General features: G+C 43.6%; 1 protein-coding gene across 5 annotated transcripts in view; it reads left to right on the forward strand.

The window, feature by feature from the left end:
- The window catches only part of LOC117449822 (ankyrin repeat and SAM domain-containing protein 1A), a 75,971-nt gene extending 62,947 nt beyond the window's left edge, over nucleotides 1-13,024 (forward strand). For 3 of the 5 annotated variants that reach the window (XM_034087711.2, XM_034087712.2, XM_034087715.2), the window contains 7 exons: nucleotides 4,675-4,836; nucleotides 4,944-5,081; nucleotides 5,172-5,243; nucleotides 5,349-5,435; nucleotides 5,752-5,889; nucleotides 7,701-7,883; nucleotides 10,264-10,792. In XM_034087711.2, coding sequence (XP_033943602.1) covers nucleotides 4,675-4,836; nucleotides 4,944-5,081; nucleotides 5,172-5,243; nucleotides 5,349-5,435; nucleotides 5,752-5,889; nucleotides 7,701-7,883; nucleotides 10,264-10,380 — 897 coding nt within the window. In that variant the 3' untranslated portion in view covers nucleotides 10,381-10,792. The other 2 variants (XM_034087714.2, XM_034087713.2) reach the window with 2 other exon arrangements.
- Nucleotides 13,025-13,269: the final 245 nt, after the last annotated feature.

Genomic DNA, 13,269 nt, shown 5'->3' on the forward strand with positions numbered 1-13,269 from the left:
GACAGTCCTCACTCTTGGCACATCTAACAAGACCGCATCCTGCGATCTCAGACAATAGCTGCCCGCAACTTTCTGCTTTACCAGAGAACAGATGTAATACGGGAGTTTGCCCAACATAGCTTTATAAATAAAAGTGTACCAGTTAGGGGTGTAACGGTTCACAGAAGTCACGGTTCGGTTCGTACCTCGGTTTGGGGGTCACGGTTCGGTACAACAAGGAAAAGCAAAAAAAAAGTCCCAAATGCGTAATTCCAGGTTTGTTGTTATTTGTTGTTTCCAGAGAGTAAAGTCGTTGAAAAACATTATTCCAAAAGCTTCCGTTATTTATTTTGGTTTCACGGCTTTCATGTCTATTGGCTTCTTAAAAACAGCGGGGATCAGCTGTTGAACTGCTGTTGTCTTTTGCCGGGCTCCGGTGATTGGCAAATCTGGGTGATGCCTTCTGATATGATTTAGCATGTTTGGCGTGTGTTACCATTAGCATACCGCACCGCTGTCTAACAACGCCGACACACCGTCCTCTTCCGATCCACCACTCGCACACTTCATCGTTATTGTAGTCCACAGGGAACCCGAAATGTTCCCACACAGCTGATTTAAAAGAAGCAGCTGGGTTCTAGCTCCTGTGTGTTATCTGAAATCGCCATACTAACTTTTCTTCTTCTTGTATTTAGTTCGTTTTGTTGTTGTTTCTTCTTGTTCTTCATTTGTTGTTTAAGGGCGGCTGGCAAACAGATTTTAGGCGCAATACCGCCCCCTGGATTATATATAGTGTATAGTGCCCTGAATGACAGACTTTTTCCCCAATCGTAAAAAAAAGGCGTATTCGCCGTGTGACTGCATGTGCCGAACCGTGACGTCCGAACCGTGACGGTACGGGACGAATACGGATACCGTTACACCCCTAGTACCAGTGACTGAGCCTCCGTACAAAGAGTGATGGTAAACCTGCCTTGGTATACAGTGTACAGTGATGTGTAAGCGCTTTACAATTTGTGACAAATCTCAGAGCACTGTGATACGCAGCATCTAACTTGACCAGACGGCAGGTGCATTCATATACATCAGATCCCCATAGTCCAGCACAGGTAAAAAGGTCACAGTGACTAGCCTTTTCCTGGCCTCAAGCGAGAAACGGGACTTGTTTCTGAAAAAGAACCCTAGCCTAACCCTCAGTTTTTTAAGCAGGTTATTGACATGAAGTTTAAAAGAGAGACAATCATCAAGCCAGATACCAAGGTATTTGTAACAGGCAACAACTTCAAGTTTTGTTCCTTGCGTAGTTACAATATCTAAAACAGGCTCTGGTGTCTTTTTTGCTTTTGAAAAGAGCATTACCTTGGTTTTATCCACAAAAGAAGCTTTAATTCAGAGAACTGAGTCTGAATAGTGTTAAAAACAGCCTGTAATTTAACAACAGCCTCTTTAATGGAGGGACCTGCACAATACATCACAGTATCATCCGCATTAAAAATGTAAAGTAGCTTCATCCACATTTTCACCTAAGCTGTTAATATATATGGAGAATAAAAGTGGTCCTAAAACAGAACCTTGTGGTACACCATTAGAAATGTTTAACCACTCAGAAGACAGTCCATCAAAATGAACACATTGGGACCTTTCAGAGAGGTAGTTCACAAACCACCCCACTGCAAGGCTGGATAGGCCAATACTGAGTAGCCTCTGATTTAAGATGCGATGATCAACGGTGTCAAACGCTTTGGAAAGGTCAATAAACAGAGCTGCACAACTCTGCTTATTATCTAAAATACTAGCAATGTCATTCACCACTTTCATTGTCGCAGTGATGGTGCTGTGTTTCTTTCTGAATCCTGACTGATGTTTAGACAGGATGTCATTTGTACATAAAAACTCCTTTACCTGTTCACTCACTAGGCGTTCAAGAACCTTAGCCAGAACTGACAATTTAGAGATTGGCCTATAGTTATTTAAAATAGTTGCCTCCCCTCCTTTCAGTAAAGGCAAGACATAAGCAGACTTCCATACTTTTGGAATTGTATTTGTGCTGAGGGAGAGGTTAAAAAGAGAAGTAAGAGGTGGAGCAATAAAATCTGCAGCTATCTTTAAAAAGAAAGGTTCTAAGTTGTCCGGGCCAGCCGCTTTCCTAGGATCTAGCTTAGAGAAGGCTTCATGAACAATACAAATAGTTAAAGGAGTAAAACTGAAAGGGTTTTCCAGACCACATTGTTCAGAGTCAAGGATTGGAGCGTTCACAGAAGCAGAAGTACAGTCAGTGACAGAATCAAACAGAGAGCCACAAGACACAAAATGCTTATTAAAGCAATTTAGCATAGTAGCCCTGTCTGATATACAGCCAGATGCTGTGGTAAGGCACGGAGGTAGCTCATTTGGGATATCACCAGTGGAAATCGATTTTATGACTTTCCAAAATGTCCTAGGATTATTCAGGTTTTCTGTGGTAACTGACAAATAGTACTTTGATTTAGCACTTTTTATTTGAGATGTGAAGCTATTTCTTAGCTGCCTAAAACGTAGCCATTCTACCTCTGAGCCTGATTTCCTAGCCTTAGCCCAGGCCTTGTTTCTCTCATGAAGGAGACTGGACAGCTCAGCAGAAAACCAGGGATTGTTTTGTCCCTTCACTCAAAATGTATGCAGATCAATGTCTATCTATAATTTTCATAAAACCAAGATAAAAATAAGACTATGCAGTTTCTACATCAGCACACAGATTGATTTTACCCCAATCAAACGGATCATGTAAAAAACCCTGCTCCACAAAGTGTTTTTTGTCTCTCTTTGTGATGATACGTTGTTTAACCTTTTGGACCTTAGTGTCCCTAATTGTGGCTACAACACAGTGGTCACTCACATCATTAGACAATACTCCCACAGATGAGTATTTATGTGGAACATTTGTTAAAATTAGATCAATTAAGGAGGATTTATTTGGGGACTTAATATTTGGGCGAGTAGGACTGTCTATAATCTGGGTAAAATTCAAAGAGGTACACAGGTTTTTAAAATCCTCTGACACAGAAGTTAACCAGTCCCAATTAAAATCACCAAGCAGCACTATTTCCTTGTAGGAAAGTTGTGATAACAGTTTTGCCAATGACGATAAAGAGTCCTTGACAGCCGAGGGGGCCCTGTAGCAGCCCACCACCATGAGCTGTTGACCCTTTGTTACCTCAATATTCACGGCTAAAAATTCTAGCTGTTTACCAACAGATTTGGAAACCATATTAGTTACACAAAACTTATTTTTCACATAAATGGCAACGCCACCACCTTTTTTAGGCCGGTCAGTACGATATACACTGTAACCATTTATGTAAATGTCAGAGGCCAAAATGGATTTATCTAGCCACGTTTCTGATAAGACAATGACATCAGCATCAGTCGAACTCGCCCAAATACGGACAAAATCTAATTTAGGTAACAGACTACGCACATTTAAATGAATTAAACCTAGCCCAGATCTAGATATAAAATCAGCAGGAGTAGCTATTTGACTAATACTGCTAGGTGGACCTGGATTTGGCTGTACATTTCCTGATAGTCAGTTGAGGTGGTTCGGGCACCTAGTTAGGATGCCACCTGGGCGCCTCCCTAGGGAGGTGTTCCAGGCACGTCCAGCTGGGAAGAGACCAAGGGGTAGACCTAGGACCAGGTGGAGGGATTATATCTCTTCGCTGGCCTGGGAGCGCCTTGGGATCCCCCAGTCAGAGCTGGTTGATGTCGCCAGGGAAAAGAAAGTTTGGGGCTCTCTGCTGGAACTGCTACCCCCGCGACCCGACCACGGATAAGCGGGAGAAGATGGATGGATGGATGGATGGATTTCCTGATAGTAACAACAATAAAAATACCAAGCACCTTTTCCTCTTAATCAACACACATACATTGTCAGCTGTTCTAGAGTCACCAGCAAACTTCGCGAAAGTGAGATTAGAGTTTAAAAAACTATTCTGAAGGACCATCGTGGCAGGCATGTGAGAAAGACAAACATTTTCCGAAATGAATGTCCGCGACAGTGCAACCAGCAATTGTTTGTGCAACACCTCAGAAACTGTACAGGGGATGTCCACTGCGGGCGGCAGAACATACCCGAATCCAGTAGATTTTTCAGGATGACTAGCGATCTTCTCCTTGTCCAGCACAGCCAAGAAAAGGCACAGCATAAACACGACACCCGCCATTCTCCCAGTCCAGCACAACAGTATCCACGCTGTTCCCGGAGCAAGAACCACGCCAGCACAGCAGCAAGAATCAGGCAGGGAGGCAGCAGCGTAGCAACTCTCCAGGTTTCTCCGCAGTATCTCAGATCAGGCCCGTAGAAGCAGAAACAGGCAGGAGCAGGCCTTCACACCGGAACCAAGACAGGTGGATGGCACCAGATCAGGCCTCCGATCCAGCAGAACACGGGCCCTCCTCCGTGACAATCCTCCTCCGCTCCCAGCACACTACAAGCGAACACGAAAAACTTGTAAAAACTCCAAGAGGAATTCCACCACCGATTGAATTCGGTGGTTACCTGTTGGCACTCACAGTAATAACGGTTTAGCAAACTTTACAGAAGCCCTTTACTCAGATCACTCTTGATTTCTTCGTGTCCAAGTTCATTATGATTGATAATGTGATATGAATGATATGTGCGACACTAACTAATGGTGTCTGAATCTGTCTCTCCAGTGCCAAGACCTGCCCGGATCCTCCTCCCCCCTCAGTCAGATGGACCCCTACACAGGACGCTCAATGGACCCTCTGCTGCCAGTAGGAGAGCCTGGGAGGAAAAAAGTGCCAGAAAGTGACTACGACGCCCAAAGATATCAGAGCGATCGACACCGATCACATGTATGTTTAAGTCTTTCCCTTCGGCACTACTTTATGTCCTACAGTATCTTCATGTCGTGATAAAAGTGGGCCACTGCCAGACTTATAATTATACTTCCTTCTTCCAGGATCGGTATGATGAGCGGCTTCGAGAGCCCCGTCTGACCCTGCGGCCGCCCAGCCTGGCCACCCCGTACGCCCCGGTGCAGAACTGGCACCATCAACCTGAGAAGCTCATCTTTGAGTCCTGCGCTTACGAAGCCAGTGTATGTTTATCACTCATTGTCCTTCCTATATGATGCCGTTTCTATTCAATATAGTCACCAACCTTTTCTCTCTCTCATTCTCCCTTGCAGTACCTCGGCTCCATGCTTATTAAGGAGCTACGAGGTACAGAGTCCACGCAGGATGCCTGTGCCAAAATGCGGGTAAATTACTTCTCCAAGCTCATGTGACAAACAATGCATATTTCTTTACGAGTGAGCAGTAATTCACCTTAATGTCCACTCTTTATACGTCCTTTTTTCCTCCAGAGGTCGACAGAACAAATGAGAAAAGTCCCCACCATCGTCCTGTCCATCACTTATAAGGGTGTGAAGTTCATTGATGCAGCCAATAAGGTAACTACTACATCCCATCGTGCTCAGTGCAAAACTCAATATCTTGACCCTTCATGCCTCGTGCAAATAGCAAGCATTTTCTGTGGTTTTAAATGTCATGCCTGCAAGTTTAGGTCACATTTGTTCCTGTTTGACTGGAAGAAAGTGTGCTTGTATTGACATGTATTTGACTTCAATAAAAAAAGACATTGAAAGGTTGTCTTCGAAGCACAGTCTGGTTTTAATGGATATTTCTACATTTTCCTGCATATTGGGATGTTCTGTTATATGAAGTCTTTATAGAGTGAGTCTTAAGCCAACTCTCTCCTCGGTGCAGAACATCATCGCAGAGCATGAGATCCGGAATATTTCATGTGCAGCCCAGGACCCTGAGGACTTGTGCACGTTTGCCTACATCACCAAGGACCTGCAAACCAACCACCACTACTGCCATGTGTTCAGCACAGTCGACGTGGTAAGGATGCTCTTATTGTCCTCTCAGCTTCATCTCACATACCGTACTTTTCGGACTATAAAGCGCACCTGCATATGAGCCGCAGCAGCTACATTGTCCGTCTGTCTTGCTCTCGTTCTGTCTCTCGGTTCCACTTTTACTTTGGCGCGCTACCTGTCTCACTCTTTTCCGGCCTCCAGCTTTTCCTGCTGGAGCCCGCCGCTTAAAGGTGGCGGGCGCGGACCGGTCATAGAGCCCATAGAGTTAAAGGTGGTTAATTTTACCTGTAAAATCCATAGATTTAGGAGGTTCCCTAGTGGCCGTTAGCTGTACAAAAAAAATGGGGGAAAAAGTTGCGGCTTATAGTCCGAAAAGTACGGTAGTTTAAAGTGACCCCGATATAAAAAAATACACATTATCCTTCTACCTGTAGTGCTATTAATCAATCTAGATTTCTTTGTGTGAGTTCCCTGGAGAACGGCTGCTACCCTTGTAACATAAACAAGGTGAAAATAATAAAAGGAGAATTTCAAGTGTTGCAAAAACGTCCTCACTGGTGAATTTGAATTCCTCCAACATCATGCCCCAGACTTGAACTGAGGAGAAGTGACGGCTCGCATCGTCAACACTGTTATCTGGAGACTGAATGTTCTCAAGGTGTCTCGCTTCAGCTGCTGCGGATTGCCTCCTTGTAGACACAGTGCTACTCTGGCCTTGATGACTGTCCCTCCTTAAAGTACTCGGTCCCCCCTGACACCGGATGATTATCCTGCTAATCTTTCCCATAATGCACCAAGGGGCTTTCCAGGCTGAAGTCAGTTAAACTAGGCTCATTTTCCTCTTCGGGGCTCAAACGAGGGGCTTTGTCTCAAGCAGTAATGCAGTCGGGTAGCAGCTGCTGTGAGATGTGATTGGTTATTCTAAACTTTATTGACCAGAGAGCTGTTGATCTTTGAGAGTTGATTGAAAGCTTAAGTGGCTTCTAATTTCAATGATGGAGATTTATATCTTTACTGTGTTTTAAATCATATTAAACTAAATATCTTTGCGTTTTGGACAGACAAAACAACATTTGAAGAAATCACCTTGGAATTTTCTCAGTATTTTCTGACATTTTATAGACCAACAACTTATTCATTAAGAAAAGAAATAGGAACATAATTGTTAGTTGCCCAATTGTTTGTAAGCCAAATCAATGTTTGCCCATTCTGCTGCTACCATCCTCAACACACAGAGGGATCACAGAGCTGAACACGCCGGTCTGGTGCAGAAGGCACGAGACAAATCAGGACATTAACTACTAACAAAGCACTTATATACTAATAAAGGGCTGGCTTACCTAAAGCCAGTTGAGTAGCACTTGAAATATTTTTGCTCTATGAAGCCTGATGTACTTATATGATTCTGTTTTCTTCAAGTTTGTGTCTTCCTGGTCGAACGCACTTATTGTAAGTCGCTTTGGATAAAAGCGTCAGCTAAATGCAATGTAACTAAACAAGTTGAATAGCAATATGCAGATGATTTCTTAACTCTGCGTCCTTTTTGTGTCTGTGTTCCGACCATGATTGCTTATCCAACTTTCCAAGGTATGCCGTGCGAAGCTTGAATGCTCCGTCTGAAGTCTGAGGTGCTTGATCACACTTGGAAGCTGTCAGTGTTTAACAATAGTTTGCTGTTGCACAATGCTCTCGAGATTAAAGCCACTTCTCTTTGTTACAAAGACGTGTTATGGAATATGTACTTCATGCGTACTGCAAACTAAATACTGTTGTTCAAAGCGGAGAATACCTAAAAAGGCTGCCTGCTTCTCCTCTTTCTCCCTCTCTGTGTAGAATCTGACCTATGAGATCATCCTGACGCTGGGCCAGGCGTTCGAGGTGGCCTATCAGCTGGCTCTGCAGGCCCAGAGGACCAAACAGCCCCAGAGCCTCCCCGTGGGCCCCGGCTCAGAGCTCATCGAGACCAAGTCCAGCCGACCTGTACCAAAACCACGAGGCAACGTACGGAAGTCAGGGGTAAGTGGACCTCGAACATAAATATAGCACATATAAACATTTTACGAGATAGTTTATTGGACAAGATTAAATAGAGCAACTCATTTAAGTTATATTTGTCTGACCCTTAAATGCTTTTCCTGTTCATTTGGCAGTCATTTCAGGCTCTGTGTAGCACACGTGGTGCAAATGTGGGAGGAGAGGTGAGGGGTGCAGTCATCTCAATTTTAGCTATAGGGGGTCTGCAGTATCATACGTTTGAAAATCAGCTAAATTCAATATCCAGAGAGAAAAAGAACACCTGCTGTGTTTTCTAATGATAGACTGGAGCAGCAGCAGGAGGTCAAAACTCAAGCAACACGTATTCAAGTATGAAGAACAACTTTATTGTGTACTGCAGATGTTGTTGGAGCTTTTTTCTTCTCCCAAAAGTAGGTCAAGTTGTGCCAGAAATATTTTCCTCTATGTTCAACGACAGCATATCCTACATAACGGACTTCTGATCATTTTTTAAGAAACATTATTCCAGGCTTTTTTAAACGAACCCTCAAAACACATTAGTAAAACATTTGTGTCAGTCAACAGCTTCTCCCTTCATTATGATTACACTGTTCGGATGTCTTTCACCATTAGCATAAAACCATTAAGAAGTGAAGCTTGTGCTGAATATAAATGAACACCTCAGGGAACATCGCACATCTCCAGCTGCTTAATGAAGTCGACAGAATCATGTTAAGAAAGTTGACTGACTCACCTTTGTATTTGTATAAATGCCTCGCACTCCCTCAGTGACACACCCACACCTGTAAGCCTCCCAGTGTATCTGCTTCCTCCCAGTGTATCTGCTTCTGTCTCGTGCTGCTCAAATCTGTCACACCCTTTTATTCTCACTTCCTGTCTGTGCTGCTTGTCTTTCCTTCTTCCTCTCCGCTCTCTTGCTGGCCGTGTTGATCTCTCCCAGGACTCTCCTCCTCTGGACAGTCGCTGCTGTTACCGTCACACCTGCACCACCCATCGCCCCTCTTTCGCCCCGCTGCACTATGCCAGCCCTGCCGCCCAGGTGCTGCCTCATCTCCACCCTCTCGCTCTTTGCTCCTCTCTCTACCTCCCTGCTTTATTTCACCTTCTCGCTGCCTTTCAATCCCCCAGTATCCTCCATGTGTGTCTTTACCCCATGCTTGTCTTTGTGAATGTGTATTGCTGTTATTGTATGTCTAAGTGTAGTTTTTGAATGTTACGTTTGACTCTGGCGTCCTCTAGTGGCTTTCTGCTCGTAACACATGCAGAACATTTACTGAGACAGAGAAGCCCATTCAGTTCCTCAGTGGATAGTTAATGTGCCAAAGTTATTTCAGTTCAAGTAAAGGAACTTGGATGAAAATCATTACAAATTCTATTAAATAGACCAGTGGTTCTCAAATGGGGGTACGCGGACCCCTAGGGGTACGTTGGAGTACTGCAGGGGGTACGTGAGATTTATTTTATGTTAATGAAAAAAAATTGTAATGCATTTAAACAAACTACTAATAGTAGATTAACTACTTTCTTCAAAGGTTTAATCATTCTGGATAATAAAATGGGAACAATAAACGGGTGTGTTCTCTTTTCCTTTCCCTCTCCTGACAGCCCGTCAGGCTCGTGCAACTCGCTGAACCTGTAATGAGTGACGCGACAGTAAAGAATAAATATATGTATTACTAGTTTAGCTAGTTCCAGAGTAGATGAAATAGCTAAGTGTGTTAGGTCTAACTCTTAGTGTATTTTGCTCCGCTCAACGGTCCGTCACAGCTGCGGAGCTGTGATCATGCAGAGCTGCGTGTTCTCCGTCAGCAGCAGCTGATCTGCTCTCTCTCTCACGTCCGGTTATACTTCACTCGTGTTTATGTCCAAATCTATCAGATCTAGCTAGTTCTAGTTAATAATATGACTGCCTGCTTATCAAAGGACCTAAACAATAAGCGTTGCTTGGCAACGGTGTGTGGCCGCAAAGTATAGCATTATGCCTATGTTAATGCTGTTTAACAAGGTTTTTGTTTTAATAAATCAGCCACTGATGGTGCAGCGCTGTACTGTACCTCTTTATATAGGCATTTTTCAGGGGGTACTTGGCTGAATTTTTTTTTCAAAGGAGGTACATTATTGAAAAAAGTTTGAGAACCACTGAAATAGACTAATGAAAAAGGTTTTAGATTGACTCACAAAGCATACAAGACATAATTGACAACGGAGATGAATGCATTATATTAGAGTGTATTCAAGACGAGGGTAAATCTGCATGCATCATTGAAACTGATTTTGACGCCGTGATCTAGTCCGAATGCCACTGGCCAAACATATATTTAAGTGTTTTACTTAATTTCTGCAGCTGTTGAGATTTGGTGCATTCTCTTCGTGTCTACAGGGGGACATCGCAGAGCAGGAGGGGGATTCTCACTCCCAGGGCAGCGCCACGTGGCTCGTGGACCCCAAGGAATCCAAGCGCACTATCAGCACTAAGTACGAGACCACCATATTCTGATTGGACCCCTCTTCCTCCTGACCTCTGACCTCTGGGCCTGGTCTTACCCCTCTTCTTCCCCCTCGTTCTGTGTGCCTTTCACTGTGACTCTGCCTCTCCCTCTCTGGGCTGGCCCCCCCCCCCCCCCGTCTCCCTCCAGCCAACACTCACCTAACACCGACACAGTCTGCGTGCTTTGCTCCTTCTGCTAATCCACCACCGCTTCTTCACTTTTCAATGATTATTACCCTTCTGCTTTATCAACCCTCCTGTAGCTCCTGTCACTCACACTTCCAGCCTGTCACTCGCCTTCACTGTAGCTCCTCTCCGTTTGAACCCTGTATGCTTCCCGAACTCCCCCTGCATTTCTGCACCCGTCAACATCCCACCTTTGACTCTTGGTGATCTTCTTTTATTGGTGCTTTTCCTGCTCTACTAGGCGACGGCCGCTCTGAGGCTTTTCTCTCTGATCTTTCAACTCCTGACTTCTCCGAGTGCTGAGCAAATCTGCTTCACCACGACACAGAGTGAGCCCCTGCACACATCCTGTACCTGGAGGGACATGTTTCCGGAGGAAACTGAAACACCTGTCGTGTAATTCTATGCGTCAGTTGGACTACAGCAGAATGTTGATGTTATGGAGCTTATACAGGATTTGCTATGGGGGACATTTTCACTGTCAGCGGTCTGCTTGAAGCCAAAGGAGGCCGAGATCCTAGCACTGTGATGAGGTCCATTCAGAGCTAATAATGGTAGCATTTTGGGGGGAAAAGGGGAACAGAATAGGGCATAAAAGCTGATAAGGACCCGCATGTAAGTGCTCCTTGTTGCTCCAGGAAATAGACAGTCCCAACAGGTATGCCCTGCTCTGTCCGTCAATCACAGCTCCAGGTTTGAAACCCGATGCTTCTGGAGAGGACTTACTATGACTAAGCACTTTTGCCAAATCTACAAGTGTGTAAGAACAAGTTCAACTTCTCCGTCTCGTCTTTTTTTTCCTTCTTCTTTTCACGACTAATGCCTTCTATGCTCATCCTGTCAGCATTGCCTTTTGTTTTGCCAATCACTACCTGGTTAATATTTCACGCCTGCTTGTGAAAAGAGTTAATCATTATATGGGAGGGGGGTAATCCATCATCTACACGCTGTTTATTTTTACTTTATTTAACCTCATTGCTTTGTGTTCGTGTTTCCTCTTTTTATAGCTGAACACTGTGGCCACTCCCAGCCAATAAGAAAGGACAGGCATGAGCCCTGTTGCATTGTGGGTAGGATGTTTTGGTGGAAAAATGACCCACTCCCCATGCGGCAGAATCACATCACCACTTGGAATCGAGCTCAGCACTGTAACACACGGCCTGGAGACACAGACGTAAACACTGCAGATCAGCTGACATCCCCGACTTCATCACACACACACACACACCATTTATCTTAATCGGAAAGTGATGGAGTCAGATGTTAGTGTTGCTTTTGCATTACCTGAGAGATTAATTGAGGGTTGATGTTCTCTCTTTGAGGAAATGTACCTGCTGTAATGTCACAATGCAGAACTGGTAGTAAAAGGGGAAGTGGCGGAGATCGGGAACATTGTCCTGTGTTCTGAAACAAAGGTACTAACTACCAGACAGACACCCCACTCTGACGGTACACAGTCCTTCCTGGGTAATTTGTCCACACATTGTAGCGTCTTTTTACGACTGTCATCCACACATACATGTATAACTGTGATAAACAATGTAATCTTGCACGGGAGGAACTCTAACCAAACTCAAGGGGCAGAGGAACTGACACTACAACGACTGTTTTATAATAATAATAATAATAATAATATAACGGGGGTGGCTTTTATATGATTTGAACGTTTTTCTGTATGTTTTAATTGTTTTAGAGGACAATAATATGTCCTAATGCTGGAACTGGATCGGCTGTGGTTCACTGCTGCTCCCTCTCTCCTTCCCTGCTCCTTTGTTCAGTTAATCCAGACAAGATTAATCACCAAACCTGCCATGCAGCCTGGTATGTCTTCAGTTTTAAGATGCAGAAAAGAACAATAGGGCACAGCATGTTTCCCCTAGCTCTCTCCCAGTGTGTTGACTGTTAATGCTACTTTTTGTTCAGCAGATAAATATATGGGTACATGGTCTGGTCCTTTTTGATTTAACTGTTGTATATGTGGTACGTTGTCAGGCCAGTACGATAACTCTATGGTACTCTACTGTCTTCAGCTCGCTGGTGTCGGCACCTTCGGCCATCAGCATGGTCCCGTTCTGCTTTTGCACATTGTTTAGGGATCAGGAGAGATATTTCGGGACTAATCTGATGACAACAATGATGAGAATGATATTGTAAATGAGTTCTAGCGGTCTGTATTTTGATACTTGAATGATTTTTGCCTTTATAGATATCTATATATATGTATATGTATGTATGTAATTTTTGACGTTTGTCAAAAGAGAGAAAAGGACTATGTCTTATAAAGTTAAACATATCGTGAATAAATACCCTGTGATTTAAGAAAAAAAAAGGCTGAGAAAACAAAGACTCAGAAGAGGGACCTCACTTCAGAAAAAAAAGATTGTAAATAATCTCGGGCTTCCAGTCTTTTTTATGATTATTTTTCATAATTGTACAACTAATAAATGGCGAAATTAGAAAAAGCTGACTTCTGAATCTTTATTTGCCCAATTACTGATCTGGTGTTATGGAATGTTTTGTATTGTTTTTATTTTTGGTCGAATTTTGTGCCCGATTTTGAACACCTAGTTCTTCTGCCTTTCTGATTTTTTGGGTTGTTTTACTAGTTTAGCTTAATTAATATTTATTTAGTAAAATGTTTTAATTGCCCACAGGTTGTGTATTGACATTATTATTTTTGTATCCTTCTGTTGCCTAAATTCCCATCTGAAA

This window comes from Pseudochaenichthys georgianus, chromosome 7, assembly GCF_902827115.2.
Source record: "Pseudochaenichthys georgianus chromosome 7, fPseGeo1.2, whole genome shotgun sequence".
In the NCBI taxonomy this organism is placed as follows: Eukaryota; Metazoa; Chordata; class Actinopteri; order Perciformes; family Channichthyidae; genus Pseudochaenichthys; species Pseudochaenichthys georgianus.